Raw genomic sequence first — 24857 nt, 5'->3', positions numbered from 1 at the left:
TTTTTTTTCTGCACAGGAGAGCTTCCAGCCACTTGTTGTGCAGCATGACTCCATGGCTGCGCTGTGGCCCTCACCTTAGTAATATGTCATCATTTAATAAATCACACGTTCGGAGGCACCGTGGTTGTAATCAACAAATCAAACGGATCAGTGTTGGCACCAGATAGGGTGAATAAACATGACGAAATGTCGTTTCTCCTTAGTCCTAAGGTGGAGTGCCGCTTTAGAGTCCCTACTGTCATTTATTTAATGGAAGGTGCAAACAAATGGAAAAAAAAGTGCTGTATCCATTTTCTTCCTAAAGTAGAATCTTAGGCTTCTTTCACACTTCCGTTTTTACAATCTGCACAGGATCCATCAAAATGTTGAAATGACGGATCCTGTGCAGATTGTAAAAAACGGGTGCAATGGGCCCGTTGTTCTGACGGACCCGTTGAGGCTATGTGCACCTGTTGTGTATGCGTCTTTGCAGTACCAACACTACCCAGGTTGAAAATAATAATTAAAAAAAAATAAAAAATCCCAATATTCTTACCTTCCGGCGTCCCGCGCAGCGTTACCGATCCTCCCGGCAGCTGGCGTTCCCAGTAATGCCTTGTGTGCAATGACCTCTGATGATGTAGCGGTCTCGCAAGACCGTGACGTCATCGGGTCATTTCGCAATGCATTACTGGGAACGCTAGCTGCCGGGAGGATCGTGAGCATCCTTAACGCTGCGCGGGACGCCGGAAGGTAAGAATATTGCGGGTTTTTTTTTTTTTTGCTTTTTTATTTATTTATTTTTTTAATTTTTAACATTATATCTTGTTACTATTGATGCTGCATAGGCAGCATCGATAGTAAAAAGAGAGAGAGAGCAAGAGAGAATTGCCCTGACGGGAAATTCTTCCACGCATGCTACGTTTCAAAAGACGGGACCCGTCGCTGGATTCCTGCTTTTGACAGTCAGCGACGGACCATAGGCTTCCATTATAGCCAACGACGGGCAGTGCAGAATCCGTCGCTGAGCGATTTTTCTGACGTACAGAAAAAACGTTTCTCTGTGCGTTGTCTCCGCCCAACGGACAGCAATTTTCCGACGGATCCAGTGCACAACGGATGGCCATCCGTCACAATCCGTTGATAATACAAGTCTATGGGAAAAAACAGGATCCAGCAGAAAAATTTGCTGGATCCTGTTTTTTCAAAAATCTACGGATTTCGACGGGAGCTCAAAGACGGAAGTGTGAAAGAGGCCATAGAATGCTAAAGTTGGAAGGGACCTCCAAGGTCATTGTGTTCAACCCCCTGCAGCAAGAAGTACAAAAATTGTGGCTTCATGGCGCACTTTAAGTAATCTAAAAGAGAATATAAATTATTTTTTTTGCTTTCGGTTCTTTATTTTGAGTCCAGTATCCAGTGGAGCCCAGTAGTTGCCTGTAAAGAGGCCCAAAAAAATAACCTTCCACTGAAAAATTCTGATTGCTCTTTTGATGGCCCCTCACTAATGCATTCCACTTGTCTGTTTCTAAAACGGAACAAACAAATCGAAGAAGTGACCCTTCACATCAATTATGCAAATGGAAACAGAAGGACCTCGTTGTCTATGATAAGGTCCTTTTTTGCATATAGAACGCTTTTTTTTTTTTTTTTTCTTCTGTTCTAAAAAAACAGAACCCGGACAGACCCAAATAATTAACAACTGATATAAAGGATCACTTAGGGTATGTTCCCACTGTCAGTAAACGCTGCGAGTTGGATGCTGCATACATCTGCAGCGTCCAAACCGCAGCGGCCAGATGTTACCGCATAGTGGATGGGATTTCAAGAAGACACCCATGGCTTCCCTGCGGTGATGCACATGCGCCGCGTCTTTCCAGACCGCAGCATGTCTATTTACCTTGTGGAAATGCTCAGTTTCCGCAAGATACATATCACCCGTACAATGTATAGGGTGCGGTGGTTCCGCACAGTTCAACACATGTGGAATCACCTGCGTTCAAAAGCCGCCAGCGCTTTGGACGGAGCGGACATGTGCTGCTTCCAAAGAGCTGCCGATTACTGACCGTGCCGGCATAACCTTAAAGAGAACTGTGCGTTGAGAGAGAACTCCGTCGAGTGTTTGAAACGCGTTGCTCTTGATCACTCCATGAATTCATTAAATGTTTAAAATTGTTTAAATACATTTGGAATTTTAAGAAGCTGGAATCTTCTACCATTTTAGTTAATCACTTAAAGAGAACCTGCCAGCAGCATTTTACTAAATAAAGTACAGACAGGGCCGTATTGGTGCTGTCATACTGATTAAAATGATAGGTCAGGTTAAGAAATCTGTTTTGTAGATTTCTTAAAATCTGTGTTTGAAGTTTCCTTGTATTCATATCTTCGTGCATCGTGGCGGGCCTGTGGGTGAGCCTGTGGGCGGCGTCTTCAGCTTTGTTCTGTCTCCTCCACTGTGTCTGGGTGTCTCTTCTTGTTAATTTAAAATTTTGCGCTGCCGGGGGCTAGGACGCCGGCAGCGCTAGGCAGATTGAGCCCTTGGAAGTCTTCAGGAAAATGGCGCCGACGGCTGTGCATGCGTAGGTACGAAGATTAAAGAAAATCTAGAGAACGGATTTCTTCACCTGAGGTATCCTTTTAATCAGTATGATAGCGCCGATATGACGCTGTCTGTACTTTACTTAGTAAAATGCTGCTGACAAGTTCACTTTAAATGATTACCATTAGTAAAATGGTAGATTTTCCCAGAAGCGGAACAGATAAGTGTCCAAATGGTCAAAGTCTCTGTTCACACAGATTTTTTTGTTCTGGTGTTTTATATCTGAGGTTTTCAAGATGAAACTTATTTCAGAAAATGCTCCTTTTTGGATAAGTTTTTCTTTTCTGAAAGCGGTTCTGAAATTTTTGTTTGTTTGTTTGTTTTTTTTTCTTTTGTAGCCTTTTTGATTTGATAATGTATACTTTGCAAAAATACATTCTCCATAGAGTTTTTCCGCTAAATGTGTTTAAAGACCTCTTCAGAAAAAAATAAAAAATCCTCACCACCCAGAATTAAGTATTTCCCGTTGAAATGAATTGGAAAAGCTTTCCAAACATTTTTTAAGTGTTGTGTTTTTGTTTTTGTTTTTTAGGAGGATTTTAAAATAGATCTTCTAAAAACCGGGGGAAAAAAACCTCCTCAGGAACGCAGCCTTAGGCTACTTTCACACTAGCGTTAACTGCAATACGTCGCAATGCGTCGTTTTGCCGAAAAAACGCATCCTGCAAAAGTGCTTGCAGGATGCGTCTTTTCTGCATTGACTAACATTAGCGACGCATTTGCGACGCATTGACACACGTCGCAACCGTCATGCGACGGTTGCGCCGTGTTGTGGTGGACCGTCGGGAGCAAAAAACGTAACATGTAACGTTTTTTGCTCATGACGGTCTGCTTTTTCCGACCGCGCATGCGCGGCCGGAACTCCGCCCCCACCTCCCCGCACTTCCCCGCACCTCACAATGGGGCAGCGGATGCGCTGGAAAAATGCATCCGCTGCCCCCGTTGTGCGGCAGAGACAACGCTAGCGTCGGGGACCTCGGCCCGACGCACTGCGACGGACCGAGCCCGACGCTAGTGTGAAAGTAGCCTTAGATGCTGCCAAACCAACATAAACATTTAGAACATACCTTTATACCTAGAGTTAAAGAAAATGTTTATCCCCAAGAAACTTTTTTTCTGAATGATCAGTTTTTGTACCTTTGTGAAAACTAATAATGCTTAATTATAAAACTCCGGTTTGGAAAATATGAAATTATTAATTATTTTTTTTCAAAATTGTTTATTCTTGGCTGCTGATATTTCTTTTTTTAATGGAAATGGTGTTGAGGAGCCGTCACAATATCCTCGAGATCCTTATATCAGATGCTGACAACACCGCTGGGACATTTGTTAATATTGAAGGTCAGAAAATATAAATTGCATCTGAACTTGAATTTGAACTGAAAAAAAAAAAATCTTGGGTTAAATATATATAACATACCTACCCAGTTATATTTATACATAGGTGACATGTATCACCCGACTGAGTTTCAACATTTTACTTTTAATTGCTCTGTATCTGCAGTTTCTGTCAAGCTGATTTCTCTTTGCTAGAATACCTCGGCTTAACACTGGGAGAATTCCATCAGACTTTGACTTCATTGTTTTATTCTCTGCTATATTAAATTTACCTTCATGCCTAATGAAATCGCTCCCCGAACCCCTGTATTTAAAGGATCGCCCTAGTGGAGTAGAATATAGAGAATTTGTGGCCCTTCCAAGTGAAGAATGTAAACACGTTCTCTGGGAATTTGGGGTTAAATGGCTCATTCTTAGGCCCGGGGTCATATGACTGTAGATAAGGTCAGCCGAGAGAATCGGGTCGATTATGCTAATGACACTCTGATTATTCTCTGATCGGAGTTATATCTGTGAGTGTCAGCATAATGTGATTTGATTCCCTTGGATGAGAATTGGATGAAAGAATCGGACAACACTGAGGAGAAGATGGAGAAAAAAAGTCTCCATCTTCTCCATTGCACTCAGATGATTTCGATAATTTCCATCCATAAGCTTGCATGGGTGCGTCTGTTCTGATTTACATCTCAAATCACAGCACTCTGTAATTTTCTCATGCCGAATCGGTAAGAGACATAAATCGCAGATCTGCCCTGCCCCGTAGAATAACATTGGTCCAAGTGCTATCTAATAAAATATCGGATAGCACTTGTCCGATTAATTCGGTGGTGTGAGCGAGCCCAAGGCTTGTTTCACATGGAATGGGGTCAGACTTATTTATGCCAATGACGCAGTTATCTCTGGTCAGGACTCAGTGGTCAGACCCGGTCCTCAGAACTTGGCACAATCCATGTTTCACGGATGTGTGAACCCAGAATTAGGATTGGCAATCAGTATTTGATTAGTGCGGATTCATCTGTAACATTTTCACTACCAAGAATGTATTTGAAGGAATTTTCCAGTTTTGGGAAAACCTTTGTCCCCTGGCTTTATTAATTATATAAACAAAAAAAAAGAAGCCAAACAAGAAACTAACAGTGCTTTACCCACCCTTCTTGGGCTGCTGAGCTCAGTGATTGCCTGCAGTGTTGTCCATGTGACATCGTTGCTGCAGACAATAAAACACCAGAAGTGGTGTCGGAGACTCTGTGCTTTACTCACCCTTAACAGGACCAGCACTGTTTTTATTTTTTTTTTAAAGAAAACAAACTGCAACTGGAGGAATATGGCAAAGCTTTAAAGAGTAACCATTATTTAAATATTTTGTTCATTATTATTTATTTATTTATATAGCACCATTAATTCCATGGTGCTGTGCATGAGAAGGGGTTACATCAAAATACGAATATCACTTACAGTAAACAAAACAACAATGACAGACTGATACAGAGGGGCGAGGACCCTGCCCTTGCGGGCTTACATTCTACAGGATTATGGGGATGGAGACAGTAGGTCGAGGGTTGCAGTTTCTTTTGAAGGATCCAAATGTGGTGGATAACCGGATGTGTTGGGGCACAGAATTCCAGAGGATGGGGGATATTCGGGAGAAGTCTTGGAGGCGAGTGGGTGAGGAGCGAATAAGTGTGGAGGAGAGAAGGATGTCTTGGGAGGACCGGAGATTACGTGAGTGAAGATATTGAGCGATTAGTTTAGAAATATACGGAGGAGAAAAGTTATGGATGGCTTTGTAGGTCAGTGTTAGTAACTTAAACTAGATATGCTGGGAAATTGGGAGCCAGTGAAGGGATTTGCAAAGAGGGGAAGCAGGGGAGTAGCGAGAAGAGAGATTAATTAGTCGGGCAGCAGAGTTAAAGACGGACTGGAGGGGTGCAAGAGTGTTAGAAGGTAGGCCACAGAGGAGGATGTTGCAGTAGTCGAGGCAGGAGATGATTAGGGCATGCACAAGCATTTTGGTAGAGTGAGGGTTGAGGAAAGGACGGATTCTGGAAATATTTTTGAGCTGGAGGCAACAGGAGGTGGCGAGAGCTTGGATGTGCAGTTTGAAGGACAGGGCAGAGTCCAGGGTTACTCCGAGGCAGCGGATTTTGGGGACAGGGGAAAGTGTGATTTAATTTATTTTGATAGATAGATCAGGTAGGGAAGATATGCAAGATGGAGGAAAGATAATTAGTTCAGATTTCTCCACATTGAGCTTGAGGAAACGAGAGGAGAAGGAGGATATGGCTGATAGACACTCTGGGATTCTGGAGAGCAGAGAGGTGACATCTGCGCCAGAGAGGTAGATGTAAGTGTCATCAGCTTATAAATGGCACTGGAAGCCATCAGACCTTATGAGTTGTCCCAGGCCTAGTGTATAGATTGAGAAGAGTAAGGGCCCAAGGACAGAGCCTTGAGGGACACCAACAGAGAGGGGGTGAGATGAAGAGGTAGTATGGGAGTAGGAAACGCTAAATGTGCGGTTGTTAAGGTATGAGGAGATCCAAGATAGGGTGAGGTCTTTGACCCCAAAGGAAGAGAGGATCTGTAATAGGAGGCAGTGGTCAACTGTGTCGAAGGCAGAGGACAGGTCTAGAAGGAGGAGTATAGAGAATTGTCTGTTCGCTTTGGCTGTAAGTAAGTCGTTAGTAATTTTGGTCAGGGCAGTCTCAGTGGAATGGTGGGGACGGAAGCCAGAGTGTAGGTTGTTGAAGAGAGAGTTAGATGCAAAGTGAGAGGAAAGTTCAGCATGGACGTGCTGCTCAAGGAATTTGGATGCAAATGGGAGCAAAGATATGGGGTGATAGCTGGACATAGCGCTAGGGTCAAGGGATGGCTTTTTGAGGATAGGTGTGATTGTGGCATATTTTAAAGCAGTGGGGAAGGTACCAGAGGTTAGTGATAGGTTGAAGAGATGGGTTAGGGATGGGATTAGTGTGGTGGTGAGATTGGGGAGGAGGTGGGATGGGGTCAAGTGCACAAGTGGTGAGGTGTGATTTGGAGAGAAGATGAGCAAGCTCCCCTTCAGTGATAAATGAGTAGTACAAGTGCGAATAAGAAAATAAATAAATCTGCTCCTTTCTCCTCCTGGACTGATTGATCAGCCTCAAAGTTGGTAAAATCTATATTCCATGAAGACAGGTTGTTACATCACTGATAGGAGATGGAAGTTGGTACTGAGGAGAAGGCAGCAGCTACATAGAAGTTGCCAATTACTACTGATAAGATTCTATCACGGTCATTTAAAAATCTGTCCTCACTGAAGACAAATTTTACTGTTTTGAATTCAGAATTTTGAGAATGAAAGATCAGTGCGGGAGTTGAAAGAAATCGATCTCTCTGACAAGATATATTAGAAAGTTTTTTATTTTCATATATACAATAAACTTAAATAACAGTTACTCTTTAAACTTCAGAATATAAGGATTAGATTTTAATAATGAATCCCAGAACTTTAGCCTTCGAATGATTAACAGGCTCTTCCCAAGGTTCAATGATGAAACTAATTAAATATTTTTACTTTTTGGTTCTGTGGAGAAGGTAAAAGGATGGAAATGGCAGGTGACAGCCAAAAAAAGTGTTGCAGGTACATGGTTCTGTTATCACTCCATGTGGTCAGCCTCCAGTTAATCCAGGAATAATGCAGGAGCTTTTCCTCATGTTATCAGCCCAATTTCTTATTTGGATCATAAAGGTGTACATTTATGAGAAGTTCCTGTTTCAATAGAGAATCAGTAACTTCTACGTATATTATCTGCACATCTTGTACTTAAATTGTTTCCCTTTTAATTACAAATGTTAATTTTTATTTTTTTTTGTATTTGTTTTTACAAAACCTTATGCTTTAATGCAGAATTGCGTAAATATGATGGTAAAAAATAAATAAATTTTGGGGCTTGGTTCTTTCCATATCTCTATGGAGCATTGTGGTAACTTTACTATTAAACCAGGGTTACACACACCAACCTGTTGACCAAGGATGTAGCCATTCAGTGACAGCAAGTAGAACTCTTGAAAACGATGGGAGATTAAAGCACAGACTTAATTTGAAAGTTGTCGAACTTTTCATGATGTAAAGTTTTATAGTAATTTTCTTAAAATTGAGTAATCGGATCACCCCTGTCACCCTTTGGTACAACTTCTCCTATACCTGTATTTTGCCAATTTTTAAATGCCGAGTAGATGTTAACCGATGATTTAGAAGAATGAAGTGAGAGGTATCTATTCTGAGGCCCCGGAACACATTTACCATAATTCACTGCTCTAAATTACAGGATTGATTTAGAAAGGAGACTGAAATAATCTCTCATCTTGTCAGGAGGGTAATACCTTAGATCCAAATTTAATTGCATCTGCAGAAAAACACGGGGAAACGTCTGCACGTGGTGAGGGGGGATTTGTGGCCTAGTTACATTTTCTTTCATGGCTTCTCACATTGAGAGCAATTGTAACGTACATGAGACACAACAGCTCCAAGGTGGAGGATGAAGGGGTATTGTTAGGGGGCGGATGAGTGACAGTGCTCCTCATACACCCCCCCCCCCAGTCACGCTAATCTCTTACCTGTTTCTACCTCATTCAAAGACGAAAAGTACCCAAAAGTGATAGTTTTACATCCCAAGTTCATATGAAGGCAGTAATGGAGCAAAGTATGTCCAAATTACACCTACGGGGACTTTTTTGACTTCCCATTCTACATCCATAGACATTAATATGGAGTCGGTTCCGCTCTTCTGGAAAGGATTTCTACAAAATGTTGGAGGTGCCTATGAGAATTTTCTGCCATTCACCCAGAAGAGCCTTTGTGAGGTCAGACACAGGTGTTGGAGGAGAGACCGGGTTCACAATCTCCGGTCCAGTTCATCACAAAGGTGTTGGATGGGGTTGAGGTTCGGGCTCTGTGCGACAAGTCAAGTTCTTCCACCCCAAACTCCCCTAAACATACATTTATGGACCTTGTGCACTGGGCACATATCTATAGAGGAGGGATTGACTCTGTAGCTCTTAATTCGTTGGTGACTTTTCTACCCTTTGCTCCTCAGCACTCTGTAACTTTACTGGGTCTCCACTTCATGGCTGAGTTGCTTCAACTCCTTCCATTTGCAACAATATCACTCACAGGTACTCGACAGAGTAGTGTTTACTGCATCACACACCTCATTAGAACTGTATGCGAAGGGGGCTGGTTAGGCCAACCCCCTTTTCTTTTTATGAATCAGCTGTGAAAATGAGCTGGCTGAGCTCATGAAATGAACAATTCAGCCAGCCACCTTCACGGAAAGCTCTAATATGGTGCACTCGCCTTTTTTTGTGCATGGGTCGGAAGAAGAGTTGCCGATAGTGAAATGAACACATAAATGGACCTTTTCTAATACAAGTCATTAATGATCAATAATATATAGTTACAGCAGGGCTTTTTCCTCTATCTACATCTTGGCAGCCATATTTTTTCATTCACTTAGATATACAAGGCCTTAGGCTGGTGAAAAATGTATATAATATTTTTTTTGTGAGATGGATTTAGTTTTCAGGTTATTACTGTCATGGCGATGCTGACAATGAGTACGTTTTTATTTTGTGTTTTACACTAAAGAATCAAATTAATTGCATTTTGAAATCCTATTTAGAGATTGCTCTTTTGGCCTTTTTGTGTTTTATGATGTACTTGTGTTTAAGAACAAATGGTAGTTCAGTACTTGGAAAATTTCACATTTGTTGAGTGACATACCAGCTCTGGCATGCCAAGGTAAGGAGGCTTATTCGCAGTGCAATGCTCCTCTAGAAAATGTAATATGCAATATATTTAATACGCAATATTGCACGGCGAATAAGCCTCCTTATCTTGGCATGCCAAAGTCGGTATGTCTCTCACCACAAGGAGAAACATTATCTGTTAGACCTCAATCCAGAGCTTCTCGCCTAGCCAAATCAGTCCTTATACTTTGCACTGATGAGGGGCAGAAGCCGAAGCACCGTGCCTGCAAATTGAAATTCTGATTTGGCTTTTATCTTAAGTCACATTTAATGTCTCGTTTAAAGGGTCGATACTGAAGTTGTAGGACCGCTCCTTCCAACAGGTGGAGTTATAAAGTTCAAGTCCTCTTCCTCTTCAATTTCGTATTAACATTTGTTGTTAGTTTGTTTCTGCATAAAAACTTGATAATGGCAGCCATGACAAATCCAATGCGCTTTGGAATGCTCAAAGCTCTTGCTTACAATGTATGCCAACACATTATACTATCATTTTGATACAGCCTGTTTATTGCTAGGGTTTAAGTATAGACTGAACCCGTCCGATCACTTTGTGATTGCCAGTGATCTTTTATGACAGTATAAGCACACTCACACGTGTAACGTACAAACCAGGAGAGGCCAGCACCTAAACTCGACAGGTTTAGAAAGTCCCTTATCTGACCCCGATTTGTCCCTGCCCGACGTCGGAGGTTGGCACCCTAAGTATTCGTAAGGGCACCCCCACTCCATGTTAATTTATCCTGAATGTCCGTAACTGCACCCTCTCTATAAACAATGTGCAACACTAAAACAATAATAACTATGAAGTCAAATACTCAAAAATCTGAGGAAAAGGCACAGGCCTATGAACGTATTCACACAGTCACACAGGAAATACAGAAGAAAATAAGAACCACACAACAAACGTAATACGTGGAAAACCTCCCATACCCCAAACGTAAAAGAAAGGGTACTGGGGAGTAAGACTCACAAGCAAACCATAGAGAAAGCAACAATTAAAAAGGTAAAATACTGTAATCCCTAGCTGAGGAGCTGGATCTCCAAACACCATCTGTCTTGAAATATAGCCAGCAAAGATGGCAGGTGTAAGGTGAATATAAATACCCCCTCCCAAGAAGTGATAGGGCAGAACCAAACTGGGAAGTGAGAGACAACTGAATAGGAGAACACCAAAAGACAAAATAACCATCCGCAGTTGTTGGACAGAGACCAAACTGGCTGTGTTTCAGCAGAAAGGGAAACTGACCATACAGCAAGAGGTCACCGGATCGAGTTCCGAAACCGAGGCATGACATGATCGTGACGATCTCCTCAATCCCCGTTGAGCACTGTGATCAAAAGCAAAAGTGACCAGAATCAGAGGTGATCACTGTTTATAACTGTAGCTAAGCACTCATTAGACATTTTTTGAAATTGGACAATGTTTTTGGGAGTAGAAGGAAAAACAGGTCCCTATGGGTGTAGTGTGAACAATGACCTTGACTTATTCCTTCATAATGTGAATAATATTGCTTAACCCCTTATTTCCCCTGATGATGGAGGAATTGGGATGAATCGCGGCACGCTTTCCTTGTACAGGAATAATTATACCCGTGCCCTCTGTTCAGGCTGATTTTTAAATCCTTCCAGCTAAATTAACCTTTTATCTGTGGAGTGGTATTCACCACGCGCTGTCAGACGGCATTCTCATATTTTCTAGATAATAGCTAAACATTGATCTTTTACTAATCTGATGTAACCTTTTGTGTGTATTGATCACAGGTTTATCCCCCGGAGAGGGAGGCCAAAAAGACTGTTTTGGTTGAATAAGATGTTTTCAACCATTAATTTTATTCTTGTGTGAATATGTAATTATATTAACCACTTCAAAGATCATCATATTTTAGTAACACTTCACAATAAAAAAAAAAAAAAAATGAAGAGACTTTTTTTTTTTTTTTTTCCATCTGTCACCACTTCTGGTGCGTTTGTTGATTTCTGGTGTATCGACTGATGCAATTCCTTTTGTTTTTCCTCTTGGAGATATTCAAATTATCAATTAGGAATTACCATTTTCCTGGTAAATGTCCAATTCATGCTGATCGTGAATGGACACATTGAATATTTGATTAATTTCTGGGAGAAATAACATACTACTACTTGGATACCACTACATACTACTACTTGGACAACTTCTTCTCATACCCATCACTTGGCCACGATAACATAATAAAGCTTATACCATGTCGGCAATTGCTCTACTGGGTCAACTGTGTGGTTGGTGTGACGCATGACGCCGTCATCCAATTGGCGCTGGCTTCACTGTCCCCACCTTCCGTCGAATTGAGCATGAAGAAGAAGTGAGAGATCAGCTGATCCCTGGTTTCCTCTTCCTGTTCAATCCTTATGTAGGCAGGGACAGTAACGCCAGTGTCACAACAACCACATGAGAGCCCCAGGACCTCAAATCCGACACCGCAGGAATGGCACCGGCACGGGAGGAGAGCATACGCTTTATTATTTTATTTATTTTGACAACCCCTTTAAGTAAATAACAAGGTTATGTGGTGCTTTACTCCTGTACATTAAACAGGTAGCATTTGGCAAAGAATATCTGTGGCATTTCCGCAGTATGATGAGTATGCTGCGCGCTCAAAGTTAAAGAGGGTGCTCCTCTTCTTCCTCCTTTTCCTCCACCTCCTCCTCCCCTTCCTGCCCTTCTTCTTCCCTTCTACATGTGGGTGGTGTTTTCAGAACTCAAAGGTAAATAAAATAATAAATCATAAATAAAAATGTATTTTATTTCTATAGCGCCAACATATTCCGCAGCACTTAACATTTATAGAGGGGACTTGTACAGACAATAGACATTACAACATAACAGTGAACACACAGATCAAAACAGATACCAGGAGGAATGAGGGCCCTGCTCGCAAGCTTACAAACTATGGGAAAAAGGGGAGACACGAGAGGTGGATGGTAACAATTGCTTTCGTTGTTCGGACCAGCCATAGTGTAAGGCTCGGGTGTTCATGTAAAGCTGCATGAACCAGTTATCAGCCTAAGTATGTAACAGTACAGACACAGAGGGCTATTAACTGCATAAAGTGTGTGAGAACATGATGCGAGGAACCTGGTTATGGTAAAGATTTTGAATGGGTAACACAGGGATAGTTAGATTAATGCGTTGAGGCGGTAGGCCAGTCTAAACAAAAGCGTTTTTAGAGCACGTTTAAAACTGTGGAGATTGGGGATTAATCATATTAACCTGGGTAGTGCATTCCAAAGAATCGGCGCAGCACGTGTAAAGTCTTGCAGATGGGAGTGGGAGGTTCTGATTATTGAGGATGCTAACCTCAGGTCATTAGCAGAACGGAGAGCATGGGTAGGGTGGTAGACTGAGACCAGAGAGGAGATGTAGGGTGGTGCTGAGCCATGGAGTGCTTTGTGGATGAGGGTAGTAGTTTTGTACTGGATTCTGGAGTGGATGGGTAACCAGTGTAATGAATGGCACAAGTTAGAGGCATCGGTGTTGGCGAGGAATATGATCCTGGCTGCAGCATTCAGGACAGATTGGAGCGGGGAGAGTTTGGTAAGAGGGAGGCCGATTAGTAGAGAGTTACAATAGTCCAGATGCGAATGAATAAGAGAAACAGTAAGCGGTTTTGCAGAGTCGAAAGTAGGAAAAGGCCGAATTCTAGAAATGTTTTTGAGGTGCAAATAACCAGAGCGAGCCAGTGATCGGATATGGGGGTGAATGAAAGCTCGGAATCAAGTATGACCCCAAGGCAGCGGGCATTTTGCTTTGGAGTAATGGTGGAACCGCACACGGAGATGGCAATGTCAGGCAAAGGTAGGTTAGTAGAGGGAGAAAACACGAGGAGTTCAGTTTTTGACAGGTTCAGTTTCAGATAGAGGGAGGACATGATGTTAGAGACAGTGGTAAGACAATCACTGGTGTTTCCTTAAAAGGCAGGCGTGATATCAAGAGAAGAAGTGTATAATTGGGTGTCATCAGCATAGAGATGGTACTGGAAACCAAATCTACTGATTGTTTGTCCAATAGGGGCAGTATACAAAGAGAAGAGGAGGGGGCCTAGGACTGATCCTTGAGGAACCCCAACAGTAAATAAGGGTACCGTCTCACTATACGATTTACCAATGATCACGACCTGCGATACGACCTGGCCGTGATCGTTGGTAAGTCGTTGTGTGGTCGCTGGGGAGCGGTCACACAGACCGCTCTCCAGTGACCAACGATGCCGAGGTTCGCTGGTAACCAGGGTAAACATCGGGTTACTAAGCGCAGGGCTGCGCTTAGTAACCCGATGTTTACCGTGGTTACCAGCGTAAAAGTAAAAAAAAAAAAACAGTACATACTGACCATCTGATGTCCGTCAGGTCCCTTGCCGTCTGCTTCCTGCTCTGACTGAGTGCCGCCGTACAGTGAGAGCAGAGCACAGCAGTGACGTCACCGCTGTGATCTGCTCTCACTTTCCGGCCGGCAGACAGACAGAGCGGGAAGCAGACGGCAAGGGACCTGACGGACATCAGATGGTGAGTATGTACGGTTTAGTTTTACTTTTACGCTGGTAACCAGGGTAAACATCGGGTTACTAAGCGCGGCCCTGCGCTTAGTAACCCGATGTTTACCCTGGTTACCAGCGAACGCATCGCTGGATCGCTGTCACACACAACGATCCAGCGATGACAGCGGGAGATCCAGCGACGAAAGAAAGTTTCAAACGATGTGCTACGACGTACGATTCTCAGCAGGGTGTCTGATCGCAGTAGCGTGTCAGACACTGCGAGATCGTAACGATATCGCTAGAACGTCACGAATCGTGCCGTCGTAGCGATAAAAATGCCACTGTGTGACGGTACCCTAAGGGGAAGAAAAGAGAAGGAGCCAGTAAAAGATACAGTGAAGGAGCAGTCAGAGAGATAGGAGGAGAACCAGGAGATAAAGGTGTCCTTGAGGCCGATGGAGTGTAGCATAGTGAGGAGGAGCTGATGATCCACAGTGTCAAATGCTGCGGAGAGATCCAAGAGAATTAGGCTGAGTTCACACGTAGCAGAATTGCCGCGGAAATATCCGCGGCAATTCTGCGCCTCCTGCCGCGGGTATATCGCATGCAGAATTTGCATGCATATACCCGCAGAAAACTAGCGTTTTGCAAGCATAATTAGCTTGCAGAATGCTAGAGTTTTCCAAGCGATCTGTAGCATCGCTTGGAAAACTGACTGACAGGTTGGTCACACTTGTCAAACATAGTGTTTGACAAGTGTGACCAACTTTTTACTATAGATGCAGCCTATGCAGCATCTATACTAAAAGGTAGAATGTTAAAAATAATAAAAAAAAATAAAAAGGTTATACTCACCTCAGCGGCGTCCGTTCCTAATGCTGTGTGTTCAGGACCCTCCATTGACGTCACATGACCGCGACGTCATCGCAGGTCCTTCACACACACCTCGGAAGCCGCTGAGAAGGTCGGGCCGCCAGAAGGTGAGTATATCGCTATTTTTTTTAATTTTAATTCTTTTTTTTTTTTACCACTTATATGGTGCCCAGTCTGTGGAGGAGAGTCTCCTCTCCTCCACCCTGGGTACCAACTGCACTTGATCTGCTTACTTCCCGCATGGTGTGCACAGCCCCGTGCGGGAAGTAAGCAGATCAATGCACTCCTATGTGTGCAGAATCGCCGCGATTCCGCAATTTTAATGAACATGCTGCGTTTTTTTCTGGATTGCGATTCCGCTCAGGAAAAAAATGCAGCATGTGCACAAAAAATGCAGATTGCATTCTGTTACATAGGATGCTTAATGTTAGCGTTTTTTTCGCGGTTTTATAACGTTTTTATAGCGAAAAACCGCGAAAAAAACGCAAAAAATCTGCTACGTGTGCACACAGCCTTAGCATGGAGTAGTGACCATTAGATTTAGCTATTAGTAGATCATTAGAGACTTTGGTGAGGGCAGTTTCAGTAGAGTGTAAAGAGCGGAAACCAGATTGAAGAGCGTCCAGAAGAGAGTTATCTGAGAGATAGCAGATGAGACAGGAGTGGACCAGGTGTTCCAGGAGTTTAGAGATGAAGGGGAGATTAGAGACTGATCTATAGTTAGCAGGGCAGTTCTGGTCAAGGGATGACTTTATAAGGAATGGATGTATGATGGCATGCTTAAATGAGGAGGGAAAGATACCGGAAGAGAGAGAGAGAGGTTGAATATTTTTGTTAGGTGAGTTGTGACAGCCGGGAAAGGGACTGGAGGAGATGTAACGTAATGTGGTCACTGTTGCAAGTGGTCGGGCGAAAAGGTGCAAGGAGCCTGATTACTACTTCTTCTGTGACTGGTTCAAAGTCAGAGAGTGAGCGAGATGTAGAAGGGGAGGGAGGACAGTGCATGGTCTGAGGGGATTGGGAGATAAAGGTATCATAACTACAAGATTATTATTTTGTTTTTCACACTGAGAGCATTTTTTTTCAACTGGCTAACATGGTACCTTTTTTTTTTCTTTTTTTCTTTTAGCACAACTCAATCCACATGTATTGTATTGCAATGCTTGTGGATTGCCCATAGGGCCCCCATGCACATAAGGCAAAAGTTTGCCAAATCTATTGATTTCAGTGGGACCTTCCGAGCCTATGCACAGGAAGCCTAATGGTTGTACAGTTTCCCCAGTTTCTCAATTTTTTTCATTTGTTTTAGAGCAAGTGGGTAGAGCTCAGCTAATGTAATGTCTCTTATACACAATACACCTACTTACTTGTCTCCATATAACACATATTTAGGAGCAGCAGTATAAAATACATTATATAGCAGTACTGAGCGGTGTAACTGTGAATCCAGCTCTAGGGCAAGAAAAAATGAATTAAAATGCAGCTACAGCATTTTTTGCTTCTCTACACTTGTTCTTCTCCTCTCTCCTTTCTATAGGCTGCTGTAATCTGATCTTTCATTGAGCAGGCCATCCTTCTTGTCTTGAGCAAAACCTACAGTATTTTAGCTTTTTTTTTTCAGAGTGAATGATAAGTTCAGGAAGCGGAGGGGTGTTGAAGACTAATATGTGGAGAAAGAAGTAGATTTATCAGATGATATATGTATAGTTCGTTGACTCGACAAAGTGAATATGTAAAGCGAACTGGTTGGCATCTAGCAGGCAGCCATGACAAATCCCTTTTATATGTATAAAGATTTCCCAGTCCTAACTTTTTGGTGTTTTTTTTCTTATCCATAGGTGTTCCAGCCAATATTGCAGATTTGAAAAATTTGGAGGTGCTGAACTTCTTCAATAATCAGATTGAGGAGCTTCCGACACAGATCAGCAGCCTGCAGAAGCTTAAGCATCTTAATCTGGGGTATGATTTTTGGCCGCATTTCTGGTCATTTTAAATTGTTGCTTTTCCTATTGACTGCAGAATTTGCCTTTTTGATCCTGTTTGTTGAATATGCAGAGAAGTCTCCATGACAAAATCGTGATCTAACATTTGGCAGATTGACAGAAGAGGACAACCCCTTCCATGCATAGTGTCAAGGCAATATGAACCTCATGAAAAGGATCCCTGAACTGGCACAGTGCTGTATTGCATTTCCCCAGTCGTGGCAACTGTGAAGGAAATGTGTGGCTGTGAAAAGAATGCATCGTCCGGAAATATTAAATATCTCTCTAATTTTTTTTTTTATTGTTCGTAATGTATTTCTTTTATATATTACAAAAAATGAAAAAAAAACCTTTCAATTTCCACATTGACCACAGGGGCTGTTCTGGACTCACACTTCCTGTTATTTCGGGAAATCCATATGGTTATTGGTAGTAGAAATGGGCAAATCGAGTAGTGGGAGTCCGGTCCATTTGCCAACTCAGTAGTCTCTGGCCACTAGACGAGAGGCTTGTGAATCTCTTGCCTTCCGGAATCCCCAGTGCTGCTTTTGATTTACCTGGCTCAACGTTATCTCTGCGTCATGACATAATGATGTTGCGCCGGGAATCCCAAAATGTTAGAGATTCCTAAGCCTCCTGTCCAGTGGCCAGAGATTACCGACTTGGTTGATGAACCGGAGTCCAGAGATAGGAATGAACGTGATGCAGCAACTTTAAGTTGTGGAATTGTGTTAATATTTTTCAGGTGTAAATGTGCCTCAGTCTCCAGCTGACCTCCGGTTCCTGGTCCCAGCATATTCTCTTATATTTTGTCTAGTAACCGACTGCTCATTTCAATAGCTAAACCAACCCCCTTCTCCGTCACAGCAAATTTATAAACTGAAAAGGTGTCCGGCTTAATTACTTAAAAGAAAATCAAACTTTTCCAGTTTGGGACACAAAGCGGAAGAGGAACTGCCAATATCTGGAATTGGTTTTGTTGCTTAAAATTGGGTGACCATAAAGAAGCCCTTCTCCTCCCATCAAAGTTTTTATCCTCTTAATATATTGCAATCGCCATATTATGCAGCACTGTTTTACAATTGCTCATTTTGCCTTTCTACCCAGCTAATTCTTCTCTTTTCTTTGCTATGTAGAAACAGGAAGTCTCTTGTCTCTGCATAAATCATTCCCCTCTTCAACTCCTGACCCAGCTGCTCCCTCCTTCCCCCACCAGTGACTTTTGCAGTGACTGATGACTCGTACAGGGAAAATTGACCTCCTGATTTTACATACAGCTTAGACGGATTCAGCTAGTCAGTTTTTAATCACATGATGTCAAAGACCTAATGGAAAAGAGAAGAAACAGCTGGGTAGAAGGGAAGAAAGAGCAATTGTAAGCATTCGGTGAACCACAAGGGAGGCGCGAGATGTTGCGGAGGGACCAGCTGGGATATTTAGTTCCATTGGCAGCGGATTTTAATTTCACGGTAGCTGACGTGTGTTGCTGGATCCCTAATCACACGATTAAGGGTGTTATTGCACCAGAAACGCGTTGATGCAATGTTTTTAATTCTATTTGTTCCTTGCACGTTTCTATTGTACCTCGCTTTTTTTTCTTTTGTATTCTTCCACTGAATAAACTATCTTGCACCATCGTTGAGCTGAACATTTTCTCCCTTTCCTCACATTTATCAGTCTTCGGTGTACGCACATGCAACGTATTACATCTCCTGACTCGCAGGGCCCAAAGTAACTGGCACACTGTAACAAATCTACTGCCACACGACAACTGTATCTCAGCAGCAAACCGGGTACTGGGAGACCAAAAGTGCACAGTGCTATATATTATGATGATTGCAATATATATATATAAAAATGTGAAATATATTAGTAAGTTCCATAATTTACTGAGTTGATCTCATCTATTGGCAATTCTTTTTTTTTGCACTTGGTTTTCCAAATCTGTTTGTTTTATGCTCGTAAACATGTGACAATCCACATAATATTTCAGTTCTGTGTTGGGGAAAAAAAGTGCTGGATTATTAGAATTTCTGGATTATTGGATGTTGGATTAAAGGGAACCTGCCATATGATTCATTCTGCCTGAATTGCGCATTATTGGAGCCCTGTATGTTTTACTGTGAAAAGCAACCACTCTAAAAGGCCGGTCGCGGCAGCTTCTATAACGCCACCTTCCCCTAGCTGATGGGTCTCATCTCATGTATGTGTATAGGTGGTGGGGTGTGGAGACCCCAGGGACCTGCCTTACACTGGTCCTCTAAAGGCCCCGTCTCACTTAGCGACGCTAAAGCGATCCCGACAACGATACGACCTGTCAGGGATCGTTGCTGCGTCGCTATGTGGTCGCTGGTGAGATGTCAAACAGTGAGATCTTACTAACGATCGCAGCTGCGATCTCACTGTTTGACATCTCACCAGCGACCTGTAGCGACCTGTACAACGATCTCACATGGGAGCTATTATGACGATTCAGTGTCTGAGTCATCAACGAGGTCGTTGGTAAGGTGTCAAACACAGCGATGTGTGCTACCCAGCGGGACCTCAACGATCAAAAAAAGGTCCAGGCCATTCCGACACGACCAGCGATCTCACAGCAGGGGCCTGGTCACTGCTACGTGTCACACAAAGCGAGATCGCTACTGAGGTCGCTGTTGCGTCACGAAACTTGTGACTCAGCAGCGATCTCGCTAGCGATCTCGCTTAGTGAGACGGGGGCTTAAGACATAGTCCCTGATCAACGTCTCACCAAAGTAAACATACACGGCTGCAGTAACACAGCGAGTGTCTAATTCATGCTGCCCGTGGTTTAGACGACAGGTTCCCTTTAAAAAAAAAGTAATGTATAAAGGACAGAAAACAATGCTGTAGATCCTCCATAACAACTCTATAAATATTTAAACTATACCAATCAGCATACATTAAAAAAAAGTCTTTTGTGAAAACCTTCTCTTTAATATCTTATTTCTGTTCCGATATCTGATGAAGTTACAGGCCCAAGACCTGAGGCTGCACTACTGAGGGATTGTTTTTGTTTTTTTTATGTAATGTTGTCATGGAGACCTAGTCTCTGTCCTAATCTCCATGTACAATGATGCCTACATCCTCTCTGCCTGGAGCAGTGTCTATTATGTATGTAGAAGTATAAATCGTAGGGCAGTTCGGTCATTTGGATCCATTCTTGGTCTCCGTGGCAACATGGCACCCGACAGAAACCAGAACAGGAACTATCATAGGATGTTTTCAGTACTGTGACCGCAGGCTTCGGGCCTGTAAAGTTATCCTGTCTGTGTGTATACATATAACATACTTTTTATAGCATATCCTAACTGGAAGATTGGTTTTCCTATATTGGGCGCCATGGTGACACCTAGGCCTACAAGATGGCAGTAAGCGGCAGGCCGTGCAATTGTAGGGGTCAGACACTTGGTCATTTGATTGTCCACACCCCCACAGTATAAAAAATAAATATATATGTAATAATTAGGGTAAGTTCACACAGGGCTTTTTTGCTGCGTTTTTTAATGCTAATTTTCAGCTGCTTTTTACAATACCAGCAAAGCCTATGAGATTTCTGAAATCTCATGCACACACATTATTTTTTTGTCATCAGGATTTTGTGCTTTGCTGCGTTTTTTGGACATAGAGCATGACACATCTTTCCGCATTTTTGCTGCGTTTTTTTTCAGCTTTTTTCACCCATTGACTTGAATGGGTGTTGAAAAAACGTAGCAAAAACGCAGGTATCATTATTTGCTGCATTTTTGCTGTTGAAAATTCAAGGACATTAGCCTGGACAAAGAAGAAAAAAAGCAACAAAAACGCACCTAAACCTGCGTTTTTGACGCAGCTTCTTTCCTGCCAAGAAGATCAGGTTTTGGTGCAGAAAAAAAAAGCAGCAAAAACACCCTGTGTGAACTTACCCTTATACTGCAAAAGTGGAGCAACCAAGTGTCTGCATTGTGCAGCGATGGCCTGCCGCTACGGCCATCTTGTAGGCCTAGATGTCACCATGGCGCCCAGTATAGGAAAACCAATCTCCTAGCTAAGATATACTATAAAAAGAGTCCACACAGAATAACACTTTTCTTCATTCCTTGTCTTCTTTCTCTTCCAGCATGAACAGGTTAAACTCCTTGCCTAGAGGATTTGGTTCCTTGCCAGCACTAGAAGTCCTTGATTTGACTTACAACAACCTGAGTGAGAATTTCTTACCCGGGAACTTCTTTTATCTGAGTAAGAACATTTTGTGAATTATTTAAATAGCCGTAATCCTATCGCCCTGCGAATCCATAGTTTGCGCCCGAGATCTGATAATGAAAGTGCCCATACACATCAGAGCAAAGTCGGCCATTTAAAACTGACTTCCGATGCACTGGATGACTATTTTGGGGGTCCTGTTATAGGGCATGTTTAATTTCAACTCCTGGTCCTTTTTGTTTTTTTATGGGAAACAATCTGCCCCAAGAGGTGCCTGGCAATGTTTTAGGCTATGTTCACGTTTTTTGCAGGATTTTTTTTCATGCCAAGTTATTTTTATGCCAGACTTTGCAGCATTTTTGGTGCGTTTTTTTTTTTTTTAACTGCTGTTTTGTTAGGGTACATTTGTGTCCTGTGCATAAAAAATATGATGTTAACTTCATCAGGTTTTGGCACCAAAACCGCAGCAAAACTTGATAACTGCATTTTTTGCAGCGTTTTTGCACTACCCATTGCTTTCAATGGGTGAAAAGCGCTGAAACATGTGACATGCTGCATTTTGCAAAAATCAAGCTCTTATGACAAAACAGTCAGGAAAAAAAACAAAACAAAGCGTGTGCATGAAATCTCATTGACTTTTCCAAGCTGAGATAAAATATCAGATGGGCCTGATTCAGTACTGCACTTGCTGCTGTTTTTTTTTTTCTTTTAATTTTTGGTGTATTCCGACTGTCTTTAATTTGCACCTTATTATTTTATTTGCTCCTTTTTAAAAGTCTATTTTATATCTGTTTTTTCTTTGATTTGTTTTTTTCTCTAATATTTGCCGGTTTGGGGTTTTTCAGCTAATTCAGCAAGGTCTGACGTAGTCCAGTAAATCCTACATTAATCTAGCAAATGAAAGCCTGAAAAGAAAACACAAAGCAAAAAGAAATAAAATAAAGACACCACTCATTCACCACTTTATTTAAAAAAAAAAAACCTATGCAGGTCCGTTGTAGTCCAAGCGAATCCGGCGAAGTCTATGGAGTCTCGTTCTGACACTCCATAGACTTTGCGAAAAGCCACTTCTGGGACTCTATGCAGAAATGGTGCAGAAGTTTCTGCAGCCAAATACTCAACGTGTGCACATACCACCAGGATATGTTCTCATGTCCAGTAATCAGCACCAGCAGCAACCTGTTGTGCAGATACAACTTTTTTGTCCAGCTAAAGAAAACTGATTTCAACTGGAACCTTTTTTTTTTTTTTACATTGAAGTCTACGGAAAACGGATCTTTTATCCATTTTGTTCCATTTGAAACTGATCCGGTAAGCAAAAAACGGATCCTTTTCAAATGAAAGAAAACCGGATGGCTAATTAACAATTCTGTTTTCCATAGAAATCAATGTTAAAAAAAAAAAAAAAAAAAAATGGATCCAGCTGAAATCAGTTTATTTAAAAAAACAGACAAAAAGTTGTCTCTGCACAACTTTTTTGCCACCTGATTGCTGCCGGATCCAATCTAACAGAAGATTACAAAGTAAAAAAATTTTTTCGCAAATGTACTCTAATGCCCCCCTTTGATTGATTTTTCCGTACTCCAGATAATTTTTTTTTTTAAGCATAAACGTTGCAACATTTCAAGCGGAACGTGACTTTTTGCGCTATGAAGTTTCAAAATCCAGTTAAAGGCCAATATAAAGAGCGTTCTTGATTTTGCACAAAATTCATGAAGCGAAAAGACAAAAAAAAGACAAGTGACTTATTAAAACCCAGAAATGATTAATCAACTCCAAAGTCTATTACGTTGTTTATGAGATTACAAAAAAAAGCTGCTCCGTATAGCGCCTCTCATAGGTTATATATGGTATTGCAACTCGGTCCCATTTAATTTGCTGCAACACAAAACGCATCCTGTTGACAAGAAGAGCTATGTTGTGATTTTTCTTTGAATTCCTAAAAATGGAAAACTCCTTTAATAAGATGAGTGGAATATTTGCAGGAGAGTTTGAATGGAGTAAACCCAAGTAGATATTGACCCCTTCACCTGACAATGGCTCTCCTGTGTATTTTATAACCTTCCTTCTCCTTTTTAAAGGTCCCCGTCTGCCATAAAATGCAGATTTGCCAATAAACCTGCAGCATTTGTCCATAAAGGCACGAAGCGATCAAAGCCCGCGACCAAAGCTGCCACATTTTACTACAGCGCAAATTGTTAATTGTGTCAGTCCGCGAGATATAGATGTTTTCCTGTACACGCGAGGCGTACAATAAGTCTCTAAATCTGCGTTTGACCTGCTTGTTATTACTGTGAGCCCCGGGTATGTCAGAGGCTTTTCACCAAGTTGGGGTTATTAATCAGAGCTGACTGGCGGTATTGATCAGGGCTGCCGCTCGCCGGCTCCACGCCACTCTGCTTATATATTGCTCTTTAATTTGCAGCCACCCTGCGTGCTCTCTATCTAAGTGACAACGATTTTGAAGTCCTGCCGTCCGATATTGGGAAGCTCACAAAGTTGCAGATAGTAAGTAATTTATCTAAATTCCCGGGAAAATCAATTTTGCTTTCACAGCTCGCAGTAAACTCCAGTCAATTTGAGAAGTAGCATAGTTTATTTTTCCAAAATAAACTACCGCAGCGACTCCTTTTGTCCGGACTGTCAGTACGCGGAGAAGGCATCGTTTTCTTAGGGGCTCGTTGCACACGTCGGATGTGATTTTTGTGGTTTTCGCAAATGACTCTCGTACCTGTGATACTGTGGGGGCATTCGCGTGTCGAGAAGATCGCAGAAACCTTTACAATTTTGCTCCGAGCACCAGATCAGAATCGGCAATGCATCCGTGAAAAATGGCGAACCGTACTAGGATGACATCCGAGTGCAGTGCGATTTTTCAAGGACGGACTATCACATAGGGGAAGGTAGAGAAACTTTTGGGGTTTTTTTTTGATTGGTAAAAGGAGAATGAAGTCCAACGCACGGAGCTTGCGGTTCGGCAGGCAAAATGGATGAACCAGTGTTCGTTTTATTCAACAAATTCACCTAAAAGAGAAGCTTCATTTCCTAAAGTAAGTTACAATCAGACGCGTTTCGGGCATCTGACGTTTTTCATTGCATATGATTAAGTCGGACAACCGAAACGCGTCTGCTCCTAATTTTAACTTTAGGATGTGAAGCTCTGACTTATCTCTTTTTTAATGTGCATTTGTTAAATAAATCAAAGGCTTTTAAGGATTCTTCGCTGGTTCATCCCCAATTTTTTTTTTATTTTCCACGTACGAAAAATGGACCATGCTGATCAAACTCTGATCAAAATAATCAGTTTGTTTTTCTTGTACGTGAGAAATGCTGCCGTGTGAATAAGAATTACACTGGATTTTTTAGTGGTTACTAAATTGAATGTAAAGGTTACATATACTAGTTAATTTTTGTTATTTTTTTTGGTAAAATTGTTATGTGATTTATCTATTATTAAAAAAAAAAAATCATTGCCATTCTCAAGAACAAAGGGATTTTTAATTCTATAGTTTATTGAGCACTGCCTAGGTTAGTGGCAGGTTTTGAAAGGAAGGAGGACAGCACTTGCAAGCTCTTCCCAGTGGAGCT

General features: G+C 42.0%; 1 protein-coding gene across 2 annotated transcripts in view; it reads left to right on the top strand.

The window, feature by feature from the left end:
* RSU1 (Ras suppressor protein 1) overlaps positions 1-24857 on the top strand; it is a 119997-nt gene that overhangs the window by 12198 nt on the left and 82942 nt on the right. For both annotated transcript variants that reach the window (XM_077268298.1, XM_077268297.1), the window contains exons 4-6: positions 16926-17046; positions 21187-21305; positions 23695-23777. In XM_077268298.1, the coding sequence (XP_077124413.1) occupies positions 16926-17046; positions 21187-21305; positions 23695-23777 (323 nt within the window). The remainder of the gene's footprint in view (positions 1-16925; positions 17047-21186; positions 21306-23694; positions 23778-24857) is intronic.

The sequence above is a fragment of the Ranitomeya variabilis genome, chromosome 6 (assembly GCF_051348905.1).
Source record: "Ranitomeya variabilis isolate aRanVar5 chromosome 6, aRanVar5.hap1, whole genome shotgun sequence".
In the NCBI taxonomy this organism is placed as follows: domain Eukaryota; kingdom Metazoa; phylum Chordata; class Amphibia; order Anura; family Dendrobatidae; genus Ranitomeya; species Ranitomeya variabilis.
This window is presented reverse-complemented; position numbering and strand designations above follow the sequence as displayed.